Source organism: Pyxicephalus adspersus, chromosome 2 (genome assembly GCF_032062135.1).
Source record: "Pyxicephalus adspersus chromosome 2, UCB_Pads_2.0, whole genome shotgun sequence".
In the NCBI taxonomy this organism is placed as follows: domain Eukaryota; kingdom Metazoa; phylum Chordata; class Amphibia; order Anura; family Pyxicephalidae; genus Pyxicephalus; species Pyxicephalus adspersus.
The window spans coordinates 73,296,315-73,310,807 of NC_092859.1; the positions used below are offsets into that span (position 1 = coordinate 73,296,315).

The following is a 14,493-nucleotide window of genomic DNA, read 5'->3' on the forward strand; positions in this document are numbered from 1 at the left end:
GTGGGGATGTATTATTCAATTTTGGGTATGTGCATTCTGGCTCTCTGTTTACGCAGAGCATTAGCCAGATTCCAGCTGCATTTATTGCCAAACTCAAAAAATGATTTACGGCACTTGTTCAAGATAGCCTTGGATCTATCGCAGCATAAAGTTCGCAATTGTTCTCTAGCTTGTAACTGCAATAGGGTTTCTCCTGATGCATCACGCTTTTGAACCGACTCAAGATCATGAATCATCTGGAGTAGTTTCATTAATTGCCCATCTCTTTCATATTTGAGACGGGCACTATGTTTATTAAGGACTCCTCTGATAAATGGTTTATGTGCTACCGTGATTGTGTGAGAGTTGGGAGTGGTTCTCCAAGAAATACAGTGTCAGTTGCGAAGGTAAATCTCCATGCACTATAGGGTCAGCCAATAAACTCTCGTTGAGACGCCAAAATCTATCTCCACCTGGGGAGTCTAATAAATTCAGATCTAATTCAATGGGCGCATGGTGCGACAATGTAATTTTGTGTATTCGGGAGTTCTCGTAATGAGATAAGTCAGTATGGCGAACCAGCAACATGTCAATTCGGGAGTAAACCCGGTGGACCGTAGAATATTACGTGAAATCATGAGTGGACGGATGATGTATGCACCAGATATCGCATAGTTGGTATTCATGGAGTAGTCTACGGAGCTGTTTCGTCAGGGGGGAATTGCTCCTACTACTGGATGTGCCTGAGGGTTTATCCAGGGAGACATTAAAACCCTCCCCCTCTCCAAAATCAGCACTTCCTCCGAGAACTCAGATAATTTACTAAGTGCTCTTTGAATAAAGGGCAGCTGATTCGTATTAGGGGCATATAGCGTGGCGAATGTTACAGGCCTGGAGATTTTAGAGCCCTTGACAAAAAGAAGTCTGCCTTCAAATTCACAGCACTGATCCGTGTACTGACATGGGATCCTTTTTGATATTAAAAGACTTACTCCTCTGGTGTGGAACTATGAAAGGCCCATTGAAAATTGCGATCAGTTAGCTTAGGAATTTTATCGGAACGGAAGTGAGTTTCCTGAAGAAATATGGCGCTCGCTTTCAACCTGTGTAAATCTCTTAGTATAGCAGATCTTTTTTTCAGGGATATTAGGCTGTGATATCACCGTGATGACAGGCATTTCTCACTATATAACAAGACTGTAAAAACAGCAGCACTGAGTTGTGGGGGGGGGGGGGGGGGGGGGGGTCATGAAGTACTAAAAATGGACAATAGGAAAGGGATACAGGGGGAGTGCAGGACTCCAAACTAAAGGGGTGGATCTACCACTTGTCCCCAACAAAAATGTAAGGACTATCCTACTTGGGGGTGTGAAACGCAGTAGCAGGGGGGTGGAGTCGAACCCCAGCCCACCCTTATGGAAACACAGTGAATAGAATGTCAAATGGCAGCAGGGAAGGGCAAAAGTTATTATATAAAGAATAGGTTAAATAGCATACTCAGCCAGTGCCGGTGGAGCGACGGCTCAAGAAAGAGAGTGGGAGTTTCTGAAAAAACAGAATGCCACTTGGAGGTGTCCCCCAGTCGGGGACCTCCATCGCCTCTGTATTCAAAAAACGGAAAAGATCCGGTAGTTGGTCATGGGACCTTTGTGCACTAGTAGGTGAAACAGGTGACCCAATTCATGTGTTGCGTTACACTCCTTTATGCGATCCAAAAGAGGGCGAACCAATCTCCTCTTCTGTAAAAGGTAGATGTGGCCAGGTCAGGGAGTACAGTGATCTGGGCACCATAAAAATCCAAGGGACTGTGGAGCTAGGCTTTTCTAAAAATAGCTTCAATCACTGTATAAAAATGGACTGTGCAGACTACATAACAAGGCACGTCAGAATCCAAGGTCTGGTGTACCCGATCAATTTCAATCAGCGACGTAGGTGGTTTTTCAAGAAAAAGGTTAAATGTGGCCGTCACCATAGCTTTAAGATCAGGACCTGTTGCGGCCTCAGGCAGTCCTTTACATTCACAGATTGTTACCCCTCTGGCGGTTTTCTTGGTCCTCAACCTGCAGCACCAAGCTTTTTGCAACTTTTTATGGGAGTCTTCCAAAGCTTGTAAGCGGGCAACCAAGACATTGGAATCAGACTCCAGGGTGGACACCCTGGGATCGAACGTAGTGGTGTGTTGGCAAACTTCCTCCTGTTCTCTCTGCATGGTGCCTTCCAACCTGGCTGCTAGGTTTTTAATATCCGCTTTAGTGGATAAGGTATGTAGGAGTAAGTTAATGTCAACGCATGCGGCAGAAGGTGCGACAGGGCCACTAGAAGGGGCAGCATGGCTGAGGTGAAATAAACTGGTAGTCTGGGTATCAATGTTAGGCAAGGTAGGAGGTAGTTAGCCCCCACTCTGGGAAGAAGAGCATGTATGTACTTCCACTTCTCTGGACTGCTGGTATGGCTGCTATGGGAGCACTGGGGAGATTGCACTGAGGGGGGGGGGGGGTCTTGCTCTGGAAGAGAATCCCCCATGTGGATGTTAGAGCTTGGGGAGGATCCTGCAACAATCGCTCACCTCCCTGTGTCAGAGTCCCCGCTGCGTCCTGCAGAAGAAGAACTGCTGTGCCGGCGCCATCTTGGACGGCTCATCCCTGAAAAAGCGGCGCTCATTTTTAGGAAAAAAGTTGTCAAGCCCGGCTGCCTGCTTAGCCTGGGCACGAGCTGGGGTTTTCTCCTTCCCAGTCATGTTCGTTGGTGTGCACTCCAGTGCCTGTGACTCGCCAAGTCTGTGTCAAAAGCAGGGCCGAGGACAGATCTCCGAGCAAGCACGCCTCTTTAATATTTTTTTTCTTAAAACAAACCTGTTTATCTTGCCAGAAATGCTGTGTACCGAACCAAAGGTTCTCATGGTAAACTAATAAATCTTCTCTATCTGCATTTGAGATCAACAGAAAAAATTATATACATACACGATCTGCACATTATACCTGCCTTTGGCATTTTTTTGTCATCTATTTGAATCCCTAACCTGAAGCTTGCATGCAAATTTAATTTTGCACATTCTAGTTTTTAGGTCAGGAAAACAAATACACTTACCTCAAAACACACAATGCTTGCTACTGTGGCAAGTTTTATGGCAACATGCCTTTTACAGATTTAGATACATACTTTGTTATAGAATGGGGTTGTTAGAGCAATCAGGCAGATTTAATAAAGTGAAATGCAGGACAGCTTTGTTATTCATCAGCATGTAGCAGATGTTGTTGGAATTAAAAGTTTTAGAAAAATGCATGGCTGACCGCTCATAAGAACACTAGTTAACAATAGATTAAAAAGGCCAGGATTCCTTAATTGCATAATTGATTCAGCTATTCAAATTACAGGAAGCAATTCACTAGTACAGATAAATATTACATTACCTGGGGATAAATATTTATATTATCAGAGCAGAAGTCTTCTGCAGAACACATATATGTGGCTTTTCAGCATTGGCACACAAAGATTCCATATGAAGAAGCGTTTAGATATCCACAGTCTTCCAGACATCAACTCAATCGGTTCACTCTTGCTGAAGACCGGCATAGATCTCTTTCACCAACAGTACTGTACATATTCTGATTAATAGTTTATTAGGTGTACTTGTTTGTAGAAAGACATGAAAAACAATATAAATTTCAGTTCAAGTTTATTTTAAACCATAAATGGGAGGCACAAAGAACAAATAAGCACACACAAAATTAATACAAATAAATTAAATCCAACAGAAATTCTGTGTGCAATATGTTTAGAAAATGGAATGGAAAAGAAAAATACTAAGCAGTCTGCGTGTGCCCACATTAAATTGGAAACAGGAATTTTAAATTTTTTCCATCTGCTGAGCTAGGATACATATTGCTGAATTTGCACATTGAAAAGTTTAAAATTTACTTTGCATTAGTATAACAAAGCTCAGGAGTTCCAAATACACCGTCCATGCTTCTCTTATTGCATTTTATTTTACAAAACCTGATGTGTGGGGAAATAACAGATGTCCTAGTACAAAACAACATTGTCCTGGAACATAGTATCTACACAATGGTGGGTGTCCCTGCTGGATGTGAAACATCAGTGGAAGGATAACATTATGACAAACTGTGGCACAGTTCACCGTTTGTGTACGCCAATCAAGGAATTATAGACGGCTAAATCACAATATGCATAGTTACAACAGTTTCTGAACTTGACCTGTCTGCAAAACAAAAAGCAGAATCAGCAATTTTCTACTGTCAAATAACTAGGGATACAAAGGTCCACAATATAAGTGAAGACCAGAGAATGCGTGACTAACTTCCTAGGGAAGAGGATGCATATTGTGCTTCCATAGGAGATAGTCCACTACTAGATCACCCTATGAAAAGAATTGCATGCCTTAGAAACCAGTGGGGGTGAGAATGTTCATGTCACGTGGCTTAAGGTTGTGGCCTCTGGCAGTTTTATTTGCTGTAACTAATGGTGGCATTTCAATTTTAGGTGGTTTCAGGGCAGCAGGGTCATCCGCTATTCTGTTAGCCTGGGCTCGCATCAGTTCCATTGGAGTTGGTTTCTGAGCACCTTTGTAAGACTGCACAGCGAAGCCACCTGTTAAATACGAAAAGAACAGCAAAGAGACAAACATGTTAATGTAACACATTTGTACTGCTATGAAACTATATAAATACACAGGTACTAAAGACCACATTGGGCAAACTCTTAGGCTACATACACACGTCGGATGACTCATCTGATATTCGCCTCAGGACTGCTATCGGCAGAGAATCTAACGTGTACAGTGTTCGTTTGTTGTTAATGGATCGGTGGAGGAACCATTGACAACGAACAATTGTAATGGAAGTGAAGGGGAGAGAGCGCAGAAGGGTGCCACTCCGTTGTTTTCCCCCCCCTCCCCTCTACATAGAGCAGAACGGTGTTGTATGTACAGCGCTCTTTCATGCATTGCAGTCTTTTGTTGTTGGAAAGGATCGTGAACAGTTATTGAATATTGTGTATATTAGTCCCTTTTGGAGGGAGCAGCTTTTGTAGATTTAAAAAAAAAAAAAAAAAAATTCCTGCATATTTATTCCTCTTGCCAGACTTGGCCAATGGACATCACATGCAGTATGACTGTACATGAACTAATCTCACACTCATTTGCCCAATTACAATTATTTACACATATCCAGTAAATATGAGAGAATTGCAGAGTTCACAAAGTTGAAGTAAAGCAACTACAATATTGATAGAAACTGCCTACTATGGGCAACAAACCTGGTATTTGTTTTAGATGCCATTGCACTGGGCAAGACACTTATCAATGTACTTAGGATTTGCATAGAGGGCAAAGTTGAAAATAGCAATTGAATCAGTGCACCATGTTTTTCTAAATTAGGGAAGATTGTAATCCAGAGTTTTGCTCCATTAAGCCAATTAAACTTAAAAAAAAAAAAAACATCTACACAACTACAAGTACCCTGTACAACAGGGCTAAGTATTGCTCACTATTTAGGAGCAGTAAAGGTAATCTGCAAGAGTGAGAAATGAGCACATTAGTATGGCACGTCCAATCAGAAATGTCATTTGCCAAGTTTTGGAGCCTATAGTACAAATGGAACTGAATTAATAAAAGTGTCACAAAAATGTTTGTGTGTTTTCGCTTGATTTACAATACATGCACAAAAAAGCTCGTAAAAAAATAAGAGGATTTGATGGAAATGCAACAAATTATTCTAGATTTTATTCTTACCCGGATCTGTAGTTGACTTTTGCACCGCACGAGGAGCAAAAATGCTCCATTTATCCGTCTCAGTGCTCTGAAGTTCTCCAGCTGGAAGGGAGGTAGTAGAACCTTGACTAAACCATGATCTGTGGACAAACATGAGAAAGACTGTTCAGAACAATGAAAGCATGGCATTTCAGCACTAGCAATTTGTATTGATATATCTTTGCAACAAAACCCTTCCTGGAATTTGTCAGCTATTCTGTCGTTTACCATATTTGGGTTTAGGTTAATAATGCATACATCAAGTTATTAAAGTCCACTGTAATGCATCCAACAACTTTGCATTTACATGACACTTTTTTTTCTAAATAAAACTTCTATGTAATTGCATCCCTATTTAATGTACAGCACTGTGTAATATGTTGACACCATATACACAACTGTTTAATAATATTATAATAATAATACCACCTGCCAGATACAGCCTGGGACTGTGACCATGTACAAAAAAGTGGAGAAAGGAAGCTGTCATATGAGTTACATTATAAATATGCAGCAATATCTGCAACTATTCCAGTTCTTTCTCTATTTGTACAAGATTCGTTTGTGAACTTAGAAGTTTACGTTACCTTCGCATTTGCTTTGGTGAAGAGCTTGGAGTGCTACAAGGCGTGGACTGCGTGGATGAACTTTGTCTTTCTTCACTTGATTCTCCAGTCTGCATCTTTAATTTCTGCCAGGGACAAAAAAAAACAGAACTACCAATTATATCGGAGATATATACAGTACAATATGTTCTGCAGGTAAATTTTGTTTAATTAACCCAATGAAAACTGTTCCTGTATAAACCGCTATAAGGCAACCTGAGACCGGATTCAGCAATGATTTAAAAATGGGAGACAGCACATGTGAAGGGCATGAAGCACTACCAACTCAGGCAAGCATTTTATACAAAATGCTTTCATGAACGCAGCCAATTCTATATTTCCTTTGTATACAGCACGGCTTTTTACCTCTTGCTTCTGACTAGACACATAGAATCTGAAAACCTGCCTCACATTTTTGCACACTGCAATTGTGCACCCTAGCTATACATGTTCTGCACTATGCTGAAATATTGGTGGCAATGGTTTATAAATGCTGCATCATATTTGTGGTGCTCAGAAGTCGGTTTCATTCTACATATGGGACCCAGGAAGGTAAATGATCCTCCAAACAGTCAGAAACAGCCTAAAAACACTAAATAGCAAGATTGTAGACTGAAACACAATTCATACTAAAGGAAGTTCACGGCTTTGAGCATTGCACTTGTACAAGCACACATTGTAAAAGCAGCACATGCTGATAGTTGTTTAAGTGGCTATAACTTATTTTCCCAGAAAGTCAAATCTAGGCAGTAACACAGCAACAAACAAACAGATTGCCATAACACTTTTATGCAGTCTGTTTAAATACATTTTGAAAACATTTATTACATAACCGTACATAAAATGCTGCAAGCTACAGAGCAACCTAGTTACAGGTTTATTAGTATCACCATCAACAATTACAAGAAGAAAATAGAGTTTGCACCGTTTCTACATTCCAATATCCAGACTTATAATAATAGAAACATCCCACAATTTAAGTAGCTATACAGCTGCAGAGAGAAAACAGAAAAATATCCTATACTATGTATCAAGGGGGGAGAGAAAGAGAAAAATCGCCTCATAGGCAGCAGGCTTGTTCCATATTTTACATCTTGTGCACTTGGGCTGGTAGCTTGGTCTTCAAAGAATACAGAGAAAATTAATCTGCCATATTCAAACTCTATAGTAAAAGCTGCTCATCAGCCACAAAATACATATAGTACATGTATTTTGTATTTGCTAAAAATAACCATTTGCCTGCCAACCTGTGTTAATGCACAAAGACAGAAAACAACCTACAAATGGCATCCTAAAAGCATAAAGACCCCAATAACACAAGAAAATGAGTACATTGCTTCACTGCATATACCATTAAAAAACTACAAACCAAGTATAACTATATGTAAAAAGTATAAATATACCATCTCATACCTATCAAACATTCATGTATGTACAGAACAATGAAGAGCTGATGGAAGGGTAACAGCAAGCAAAGCGGACATTCAGAGCTCCACTTTAGGTACCAAGCAATAAATACCAGATAGGCGAGATGCACAATCCAAGCAGGAGCATGAAAGGTAGTACAAGAGGCAGAGGGCAAAGCACAAATCTTACATGCAGGGCCTCCGCCACGCGATGATATTTGGACTCTTCAGTAGTTAGACCCTTGTGCGGAGTATAGCCAGCATCCCTGAGACCAGCCTGCTGCTCGAAGCGCTGAATGCTCTCTTGTGTATGTTCTGAAATGGAAGACATTGCACACACTGCTTTCAAGCCACAGACAAACTGGAGCCTTACTCCTCCAAACCCATTCTAGTTATTGCAAATAATACAGAGGGACATCAGACAATGGACGTTACCACTCCATTGCTGGTTAAACAAAAGGTGTTAATATGTTAATTCACATTTCCATTTCCTGTGGTTGTGGCTTACACCTGAAACTTTTGTTAATTGAGGATTCTTCTACATATGAAAGAAGGATCTGCATGTGGATCTGTGAAAGAATTCAAAAATTTATATGCAGAGACCTTTCTCTTACTTAACCTGATAAATTTCTTTCACTGATCACATAAGCTATTTAAATTACTGGAGCATTGAGCAGAGCACAGACATCAGTGGGAGGGGAGGTCACGCTTAACCTAAAAAACAAACAATCAGATTGATGCGTCTGAAGCCATGTCATAGTATAAAAATCACATCATGGTCATCAGGAGTCTGGATACATTACTCCAATAAACATATTACAGAATATTGTCCTCTATGGACAATTAGAAGAGTGCTCTAATACTCCCTTGTTTGCTGGGAAATATGAAAACCTGAAGACAGTAAGTGGCTCCCACAAAAAATAAATAAGAACCGTGCAGCACAGAGCTGTAACCCTACAAGCTTCCTGCAGATAGCTACAGGGGGGAGGCTACAAGACCAGTCAAAGGAAAAAGCAGCAGTGACTGGTCTTATTACAATAAGATCCTGCACAAAGGCAAAGTTTTAAACTAGATCTTTAAGAAATAACATTATCACACCGGGAATGTTAGGAACACACATCCTTTTTAGGGGGACAACTTCTTATCCCTATGTTCAGCTTTTTAGCTGGATTCCGAACACAAAGCTGTTGAGCACTGTGCCCGGTCATAACAGTTCATTCTTTCATGGATTTTTGGGACAGGACAAAAGCTTGCAGTTTACCAGTCCATTGATGTGGTGCATTCATTTTTATTTTTCAGCGTATACAGAAAGTATATGCTGCTCTTGATACTTCCTTTGATATGAACTAGAGGCAAAAACACAAGGCAACTGCTATGCAGGCCAATATAGTATGAAAGCCTTCACTAGTGGCAAAGTGATGCCAGCCTATAGTTTTTAATGGACAGGTGGTCACATAAAGCACTGTATGCAAGCTGCAGCATTTAGGTACTTTAAGTTTACTGTAAATAAGTACATTTAAATCAAAGTAGGAAGCCAAGTAAAAATCCATATAATCAGCAGCTATTCTAACCTTGTAGAACCTTGACTGACAACAAAACTGGGCCAATTTGTCTGCTCAGCACATCTTAGATAATGTTATCAGGGAAGAGGCAAACCCCTGCAAGGAGTTGAAAAATGCATTACAAAAGTAAACACAGAACATATGGAGAAGCATACAAAATGCAAAAAGAGTGGAAAAACCTTCCACTAACCCTTAAAAATAACCAGAAAAAGTATTTTTTTGGTAATAAAACCATTAAATAACTGTGGCCCAGCTCTTTCTCATATTTAAGCAGGCCATCACACCATGGTGACCATGATGTGTTACCAGGTTTAATAAAGGAAACAAAAATAAAAAAAATAATGGGGATCTGCCTATCTGACACAGTACAGACAGCCTGAGAAGCAGATGGCCTATTGCAATTCCTGTAAACACTTATCAGTAGGAACATTGCTGCATAATTACCCCTCATTTGTACTGATCACTGGAAAAGTACTGAAGGGTCACAGCCAGGACAAAAGCCCACTGTGAGCATCACCACCACCTATTCAGATTAGATCTTGTCAGAGATATTTGTCATTTAACCATTTTACAAATTGTCTACGAGGAAACATTAGATATCCTTACTTGTTAAGAGTGAGTTCATGATGACAGAAGTTGCTTTAGCCTTCACCACAGGTGCCTTTTCAACAGTAGAGGAATGGGGAGGAGCAGGCGGAGGCATACTGTTATCCCCATCCTCAACCTGATCAGGACAGGGGAATGGACGGGAAGAGAGATCGGGAATGAAATTATGATGGGAAGGAAAACATAAAAGAATGACATGTTAGGTGCAAGGCTTTATTTTCACTACAAGAGAAATATTTATATTATGGGTAACTTAAAACTGAACATCCTTTCAGGCACCACAATGGAAAGATCCAAACATTACAAAGCACAGATGTTTCCCTCTTAAAAATGGGGCATCTAGCTGTGAAAGGACAATAAAGGAACTACAGCAAGGAGTTTATGCCATGTTTATCCTAAGGCAAGTAGTTATAACCCAGCAAAAGATACGCAACATCACTTTAGATCTTCTGGGCCTGCACTCACCCTACCTGTACAATACAGATACACCGATTGCATATATTAGGAGCACAAGTAATTTTGCCCATGCTTTTGTTTGTTTTTATTATGACTTTTTTTTTTTTTTTTTTTTTTTTTTTTTTTTTTTTTTTTTTTTTTTTTTTTTTTACATACAAAACCCATATACTTGAAAAATAAATTCAAATGCCTCCATTTTAAAATAAATAAGTGGGCACATGCCTTTTGGATTTTACTACATACTATGTTTTAGACTACCAAAAATCAAAGCACATCCTGGAAGTTACATTTTCGAGTATGACTATTCAGACACATGGTTGGTTTAGATCAAGGTAATCATATCATAAAAAAAAACGTGGTCCAGATTTAGGTAGAGGTAAGGGAATCACAGCCCCCAGTTTCTGGACTTCATTAAGAAGTCTGCTCAAATTCACCCCACCTGCGACAGGTGTCATGTTGGCATTCTCACTCTTCTACAGTCATTTCCTAATAATTACAACATTAGAGGTGTGACACTCCTATCTTTATATTGAGTTTTGGTGATAATTACATCACTTAGGGAAAGACATGAACCAATCGTTACAAATATTTTTGGAAAATCTGTTCTAGCTACCACAAACATTCTATGTAATCTACTTATCTCACAAACTAGATTCCCAAAAAATGGCTCTACACAGCATACCTTGGACAGCTTCTGGTATTTACTTTCTGGAATTACAGGTTTTCTCCACAGGGTGTTAGTACACATGTCCGACGGGGGTGGAGTCATTGGTGCCGTATCCTCCAGAGCATCGTCATAACTGAAAGCACGACGGTGCATCCCAATGGGCAGGGACATTTTTCCTAGAAGCCCACTCGAGCCGTGCTCAATGGCTGAGGATAGAGAGCCCACTACTTACTATACAGTTCAATTTAGCACAAACTGCAAAATCAGTTACAATTAAATATAGAAAGTACGGAAACACTTAAGACTTTGGTCCTATATATCCTAGCCATTCATAACAGACATAGATAATACCACACACACTCTAAGCCCACATCGCTATGTTTGTGGGCTTTCAAAGCTATGCCATACATACATGGAGGTTCCCAATGTGCATAATTGAGAATATACAACATACATTGAGAACAAAATTAACACAACTATGAAAATACTGCTGGTTTGCACAGCCACTGAAAGGACTTCTAGTCACAGAATATCACAGCTAAAGGCTGTAAGGAATCGCCTTCATTTACTAATGAGTTGTGTCTGATTGACAGAGAGGAGAATTATGAAGGGGATAGATAAAACTTTTTTCATACACATACAAGATGGAAGGAGAGAGAATGAATGAACTATTCTTTATTGTACACATAGCAATATTCAGTAAGCTGAGCTTATATGAGCAGCCATTCCCCTCACCCAATATTAAGAAAGAACTTACAGAATTTTACATGGAAGGTATTGCAGCCAAATTACAGATTTGGCTGATTAATATTATATTTTAGGAACTCACATAGTTGTTTAGTGTAACATTGTTTTATAGGTGCAAGAGGTAAATTGTTCCACACTATATCTGCACATGACCTTCACATGTTAGACTGAAATCTCCCTCACCAAGGAGAGCCATGAGTAAGAATTCATTTACCAGGTACATCAGGTTGTCTTGAAGCCATTATTGTGGACAGTGATGCTTTTTTTTCCTATGATAATCCAGAAAATATTTGCTGTTACCTGGTGAAAACAAACATCTATTTATCACTCCATCAAACTACAATGTATAGGAGAAATGAATACAAGGTCCAATCAATCACATAAAGCTGTAATCACAGCGACAGGCTGTCCATTTCATCATTTGTGGGGTTTTATTGAATCAGCACTGTGCAATGACCCATATAAACATTGTGCATTTAGCATGTCGCCCACTCTTGTGTAATCACAGTGATCTTACCAGGCCACGGTGCTCCAGGGATTATGAGCAATGACTGAAACCACAATAGGACATAGTGCAAATAAATCAGAAACCCTGAAAAGAGCTCTGAAGTGGTCCATGCAGCGTACCTGAAAGAGAAAAATGGGAATGAAATAATTACTTTTTATGCAATTAGATAGAAATTACCTAAGGTTATAGTCCAAGAGTGGGTTTAAACATTCGTATTTTGCATGTAAACAACAAAGACACATTGCTAATCCATTTTACTTTATTACTTAAAGTGGAAAAAAGTGGCTTCTCCTATGTATGCTGGAAAGAAAGGAACGTCATCCCGCCACAGCCAATCAAGATGGCCAAAGATTATCTCTAGCGCCCACTTGTGATGGAATGGGGATAGACGATTCGCACAGGTTTAGTTCTGCTTTAAGGCAGAACGATCAATTTGTGGCTAGGTATTCCCAGGCCAGTTACTACAAAGTATTAAAGCTAGAAACTGGGCATTTTAGGGAGGTCAGCACTTGGCAGCCATTAACTTTCCCCAAGTACAGGTTTTCTTTAAAATAAAACAAAATACAGGGCAGTGATCTCCCCAGCACCTTTTAGCTGGGTTCACCACCCAGCACTTTTCAGTATCCACCCAGCTGTTTTTTGGCGGTTACTGATAATTTGGGTCACAATACAGGGGCTGCCTTCACCTACAATATCTTCCCACCCAGCTTTAAAAAACGCTTGGGTTGAACAATGTAGGGTTGGCCAGACATTGTAACAGGAAACCACAATGCCTACAAAATTGCTGATGTCTACGAGCTTCTTTATATGTATTGTGATCAGCGGGCAACCAAGAGGTGCAGTGGATGAGCACTTGCGGGGGAGGGGTGGTTGGTTGTCTCAGAGCTTACTTAAGCCTGGTCTTTTCAATGGTCTTCATTGTATGCAAAGATTCCTCCAATCACCAAACAAAAATAAAATTACATTGGACTTGCAGGACCATTATTGTGCCATCTATTTATAATGTTCTCATTGTGACAAGGAAAATTCCTTTCAAATCAAAGGCTACAATAAGTCAGTAACCACAGTTGTGATTGTCAAAGCAGAACAAAATAAATGAAATGTTGTCTGTGTGTGATATTTGGCATTTGAATGCAGCAACATCCAGGGTGAGCATCATAATAACAAAAGAGGGGCTGAGCAATAGGAACCCAACAATTTCATTTTAGGGGCAATAGACTGGGACTGTCCATGGAGGTCTCCAAAAGCAACCTCTGCCTTTGTCAAGATGTGTCATGTCCAATACCGCAGAACTATACTAGACCTACACCAGGTATAGGTCGCCAGGGCTCTCCATACTGTGTGCGTATGGATAGAACTGGGACATAACAGCAGACTTACATAGATGGCAGCATTACATAGGCAGAATAAAATTTCCAATGTAATGCTGCCATCTTTTCCTAACCATTGATAATGACCCCCAATGTACCTTATTTTCTATGCCCATCACCTGTCTCATACACAAAGAATATGGACTTTATGGAATTTATGCATTGGTACAAAGATATGTGCTTATACCAGAACTGCTGTATTCATGCAAGATGATAGGAAACAAAAACATCTAGAAGACATTTAGTAGTGAACAGGGCTGTAGCGGGGTGGGCACGTAGTGCCCTCACTTTTTTCCAGGATCCCATATAGGCCCTACCTGCACGCTTGCCATGTAAAGCTTTCACTATTACCGTGGCCCCTCTTCTTTTTACGACTACACCCTTGGAAGTGAAACGTTCCATTGGGAAGGTTTGTCATCTGTTGCCCCTTTTTCTGTACAGCGTTGCACAATATTTTGCTCTTTATAAAAATAAAGGTATCAGTGTGGGTGTGACCTAGGCACATAAGAAGAATGGATCTCCGATTGTTGAGGCTGTGTGGGGGAGGCAGTACAAGGGATGTGGTGATGGGAATAGGCCTGGAGGGATCTCCAAGTTCCAATGCTCACCAATATACAATACAATCGTGGTATGATCACCTTTAGATTTCCCAAGGCTGTGTAATACAAGGACATACCCTTACTGCTCAGGCAGGTAGGTTGATGTAGTACAAAGATCCGGAGGCGATCGCACACATCGTACGGCGACAGATCCCGAGGCAATCGCACACATCGTACGGCGACAGATCCCGAGGCAATCGCACACATCGTACGGCGACAGA

The 14,493-nt window shown here is 40.4% G+C and overlaps 1 protein-coding gene across 3 annotated transcripts in view; it reads right to left on the reverse strand.

Annotated features, from left to right (window-relative positions):
• Positions 1-3,638: 3,638 nt before the first annotated feature.
• Positions 3,639-14,493, reverse strand: part of KIAA1191 (KIAA1191 ortholog) — a 12,011-nt gene continuing 1,156 nt past the window's right edge. The window contains exons 2-9 of one of the 3 annotated variants that reach the window (XM_072400994.1): positions 12,313-12,422; positions 12,010-12,064; positions 11,064-11,254; positions 9,926-10,043; positions 7,948-8,072; positions 6,334-6,437; positions 5,729-5,847; positions 3,639-4,587 (exon numbers count right to left, since the gene is read on the reverse strand). In XM_072400994.1, coding sequence (XP_072257095.1) covers positions 4,379-4,587; positions 5,729-5,847; positions 6,334-6,437; positions 7,948-8,072; positions 9,926-10,043; positions 11,064-11,254; positions 12,010-12,037 — 894 coding nt within the window. In that variant the 5' untranslated portion in view covers positions 12,038-12,064; positions 12,313-12,422 and the 3' untranslated portion in view covers positions 3,639-4,378. Of the gene's footprint in view, positions 4,588-5,728; positions 5,848-6,333; positions 6,438-7,947; positions 8,073-9,925; positions 10,044-11,063; positions 11,255-11,877; positions 12,096-12,312; positions 12,423-14,493 lie in introns of those variants that run through there. The other 2 variants (XM_072400993.1, XM_072400995.1) reach the window with 2 other exon arrangements.